Here is a 5000-nt window from a genome sequence, read left to right on the forward strand (position 1 = left end):
CTCATACTGATAGATCCTCACACTGACTGATCTTCATATCAACAGATCCTCACATTGACAGATCCCATTACTGACTGATCATCACACTGACTGATTCTACCACTGACTGATCCCCGTACTGAAAGATCCTCACACAGACAGATTCTATCACTGATTGATCCTCATACCGACAGATTCTATAACTGTCTGAACCTCAAACCAATAGATCTTCACACTGACTGACTCTCATACCGATATATCCTCATACTGACAGATCCCATCACCGACCGATCCTCATACTGACAGATCCTCACACTGTTTCAGTTGTTTCGCTCGTTGGATTAACTACTTCTCTTTTACTGAGTCAAGAAAGTAGTTTTCTTTAATTGTACTTTGATATCTATTCTTGAAATTCCACCCTCAAACTACCCACTTTCAGCCAACTCACCATTCACCCCCCACCCACTCACCCCTTCCCCAAACTTCTCTCCTAAACGATAACACTCAAAATGTTGTGTGTTTTTTTTAATCAAAAAAAAAAAAAAAAAAAAAATCGATACTCTAGGGTATGATGATGGAGTCTCCCGTCGGTCCGACGGATGAGTAGGCAGGCAGGCTTATCTGTCGGTGTGTGTCCTCATATGGGAGAAGAGGCCGATTCTGGATGCGCAGCACTTCCCACAGGTGTTGCAGGGGAAAACGTCTCCAGAAGTTGAGCCCTGCTTCCTTCGCTAACGCTTCTTTTTAATGGCCAGCGTTCTCTTGTTTTCAAACGTCTTTAAGCCACGAGTGCACAGCATCCTCCAGCGACAACGGTCAAGGGCATCAGTTTCCCAGGAAGGTTTCTTGGGTATAATGACTGGTTAAGTGCGTGCTGGCGTTCTACCACGTGCACGCACTTGCGTAAATACACACAGCTAGCAGAGATGAGATTCTAAAATTTTGGAAATTTACTGAAACCGGAGGGTAAGGTTTGAAGCTGAATCAAAAACAGTGTTTAAAATGCTTTGGAAGACTCTTCTATTATCAGTTTCATCGAAATAAAAGAATTTACAAGGTTAATCACTGAATTTGTTCAATAAGCATACAGATACACACAAATTCATACAACCATACATACGGTTTCCTTGTTGTTGTTGTTGTTGTTTTTTGTTTGTTTGTTTTTCAAGAACTGGAATGGTGTAAAATTACTCGTGTAAACTCAGACTTGGAGATATAGAGTGTGAGTATTGTTTTCAATGAAACTCTGTGTGTGTGTGTGTGTGTGTGTGTGTGTGTGTGTGTGTGTGTGTGTGTGTGTGTGTGTGTGTGTGTGTGTGTGATGGTGCGTGTGTCCGTTAATAGTGTGTGTGTGTGTGTGTGTGTGTGTGTGTGTGTACGTGCATGTGTGTATGCGTGTGTGTGTGTGTGTGTGTGTGTGTGTGTGTGTGTTTCAGTTTAACTCCGTGGGATTGTGCACACTCACATATGTATGAGTGTGAGACACTCAGAGTGTGTGTGTGTGTGTGTGTGTGTGTGTGTGTGTGTGTGTGTGTGTGTGTGTGTGTGTGCTGACCACAACGGAATCGTCCCTGCTAATATCAGACTAACAAGATTCACGTACTGAATTCATGCTCTGTCTGTCCCTATCTCTCTCTGTAATTCTCTCTCTCCCTCCCCCCCCCCCCACCACCCACCCCCATCTCCATCTCTCAAGCAACAATGCAGTGGTTCCTGCTCATATCGAAATCAGAGCCCGGACTGGACATACCAGCCATTTACGAACTAAGCAAGTGTAAAGGTCATGTTCATTTTGCTAAGGAGAAACAACATACAGTATGTTTTCGGTATAAGCACACACACACACACACACACACACACACACACACACACACACACACACACACACACACACACACACACACACACACACACACACACACACACACACACACACACACACACACACACACACACACACACACACACACACACACACACACACACACACACACACACACACACACACACACACACACACACACACACACACGCACACACGCACACACACAGAGCTTAACTTATAGCCATACTTATGGCCTTAAATTATATTTCAGACATTCCGAAAACTGTAAGTGAAATTTTATTATGTGCAGACTCAAAGTCAGTACTACAAGCTACAGAATCTCAAAATTCAAAGAAGCGAATTGAGATGACAATGGAAATAAAACATTTTATTCACCAACTGACAAAACAGGGCATTAAAATAACTTTCTGTTGGGTACCTTCGCACTGTGGAATATCTTCATATGAGTGCGTAGACCAAGCAGCTAGAAGAGCAGCACGTAATTTCGAAGGCGCAATACAACTTGACATCCAGTTAGATCTACATGAATGCATTAGCTGTATAGAAAATGTAAATAGAAATCGATTTAAGAAATTACTTATAGATTCAAATAATCAATGTTACCAATGTTGTGTAAACACAAAGAATGCAGCTAATCCCAGGCATTTTCTAAATTCGACACCAGCAGCACATTCAAGACAAATTACAAGTCTAATGTATAGACTTCGTTTAAATGCCTTTCGTACAAAATTTTCTAAAAATATAAAATGTATATGCGGTAAGCAGATAACTGTAAGCCATCTACTCATTCATTGTCCGAGCATAAGACAGTTACTTCCAAAAGATGTAGTTGATGAATTTTCTTCCAGAAATTTTAAACTCCAGTCCAGTTGGTATCCTCCTTTGATGTATTATATTTAATACTGTTATTTATATTTACATTGTTGTAGGTTAATACTTGTTGATATGCATATACATATTCTCCTTCCCATGAAAACTCATTCAATACACATCACAACCTCTTTAGACTTTTTCTTATAATATACTTTTCCTCTGATACATAACATGAACTTCTTTTTTCTGTTTTCTTTTTTTTACACTAATGTTCACATGCATTCCCTTTCCTTTATACACTACTTTACTCCTTTCCGTCTAAAAACACTTATACTGAATAGACGTTAAACTGAAGAAAACACACACACACACACACACACACACACACACACACACACACACACACACACACATATGTATATCTATCTATCTATCTATCTATATATATATATATATATATAGAGAGAGAGAGAGAGAGAGAGATAGATAGATAGTTCACACTCTCTTCGTGTCCTGGTCACCGCTCCTTGCAGACATATATATAATACGGGATACAAGAAACAAGATACAACAAAGTAATGATGGATCATGCATTCACATGCCCAGTAACCCAGACCGAGCAAAACATAAATTAGCAAGAGAGGCAAGGCCTTCAAGACTCACTTGTGATAAATTAAGTCCCCTAGCATTAATTACAGAGTAATTTGCCTTTTTTACTCGCTGCACCAAAACGTTTGCAAAATAAATAAAAATTCTATGCTTAGCAAAAGAAGTTCCTGTTTGAACAAAAAATGTTGTTGTGTCAGAATAAGAGGTCAAAGTGCCAAGTTTAGAGAATACAAAAAATATAAATATAACAGTAAATGCAGTTTACATATAATTAGGCTTCATTTTTTTATTTTTTTGTGCCCATCCCAGAGGTGCAATATTGTTTTAAACAAGATGACTGGAAAGAACTGATTTTTTCCTATTTTTATGCCAAATTTGGTGTCAACTGACAAAGTATTTGCAGAGAAAATGTCAATGTTAAAGTTTACCACGGACACACAGACACACGGACACACAAACACACACACACACACACACACACACACACAGACAACCGAACACCGGGTTAAAACATAGACTCACTTTGCTTACACAAGTGAGTCAAAAAGAAAGAAAACACAAGCATAAAAATAATGAAATGCAAAACACAATACACATAATCGCCGTTAAAATTTTTTCGACTCAGTCATCACGCACAACCTCGACATCCACCCAGCTGCACACAGACAAAGAGTAATACACACAAATATGTAATATCGGAAACGCCGCGTGCTTTACCAACAGAATATTCAAATCATTTATCACACATTTCCTTTTTACTCAAATCTAATTATGGCAGTATCCTGTTGTGACGGCATACGTGTGTGCGAACAGGGAGGGATGGTGTCAGTGCGTGCAAATAAATAAATGGAGAGAGACATCCAGAGAAGATCGATATCTCTTCTGGTCGTGTTGATTTGATTATTTTTTTACTATTACCATGTGTGTGTGTGTGTGTGTGTGTTTCTCTCTGTGTCTGTGTGTGTGTCTCTCTCTGTCTCTCTGTGTCTCTGTCTCTGTGTGTGTGTCTCTCTCTCTGTGTCTATATGTCTCTGTCTCTGTGTCTGTGAGCGCGCGCGCGAGCGCGAGTGTGTTTGGATTAGTGTGACCGTGCGCGTGTACTATGCAGGTAGGAAAGGTGTGTGTATACGAGAGAGAGAGAGAGAGAGAGAGAGTGAGACAGAGAGAGAGTACCTGTATTCGCGTGCGTGTGTGTGTGTGTGCGTGTGCGGGCATGTACGTGTATACATATTTGTATGTGTTCGTGTGCACACACATCTTCTACGTACGGAAATCCCAGAATCTGTTGAAATAAACCAACACTGGCGACAGTTTAGCAGAAACACGGCAAACACGGATACAGAACCACACACATGCACGTAGAAAAGAATAGCCCTTCTACGAAGAGAAATTTGAGGGATTGGCAATTCGAGTCAACCAATCACCAGGATCTTTTTCTCTTTTTTCTCTCTCTCTCTTTTCTTTTTTTTAACGTAGGATTTACCACGACTAATCACGATCGTAACGCGGATACAACAAGCGATGAAAACGTAGTCGTTGTAGAGAGACGGGGAGAGACAGGTCGTGATATTTCATCATTTGCACCTCTCAGTTTGTCAGAGGGAAGTTGGCATCGTGTTGTTGTGTTTCTCTATGGAGTACCAACAGTCTGCTGTAGTACAATCTGGAGGTAAGAGAGGCGTGTGAACGTACTGTGCAAAATGTGTTTTGAAGATCGTGAAAAAGTTACCTTTCAAAGGTTTGATATACAAAC

General features: G+C 40.3%; 1 protein-coding gene across 2 annotated transcripts in view; it reads left to right on the top strand.

Annotated features, from left to right (window-relative positions):
* The first annotated feature begins 4765 nt into the window (after positions 1 to 4765).
* LOC143300950 (uncharacterized) overlaps positions 4766 to 5000 on the top strand; it is a 53025-nt gene continuing 52790 nt past the window's right edge. Inside the window, exon 1 of one of the 2 annotated variants that reach the window (XM_076614899.1) lies at positions 4766 to 4916. In XM_076614899.1, the coding sequence (XP_076471014.1) occupies positions 4880 to 4916 (37 nt within the window). In that variant the 5' untranslated portion in view covers positions 4766 to 4879. The remainder of the gene's footprint in view (positions 4917 to 5000) is intronic. The other variant, XM_076614896.1, reaches the window with a different exon arrangement.

The sequence above is a fragment of the Babylonia areolata genome, chromosome 27, assembly GCF_041734735.1.
Source record: "Babylonia areolata isolate BAREFJ2019XMU chromosome 27, ASM4173473v1, whole genome shotgun sequence".
Taxonomy (NCBI): Eukaryota; Metazoa; Mollusca; class Gastropoda; order Neogastropoda; family Buccinidae; genus Babylonia; species Babylonia areolata.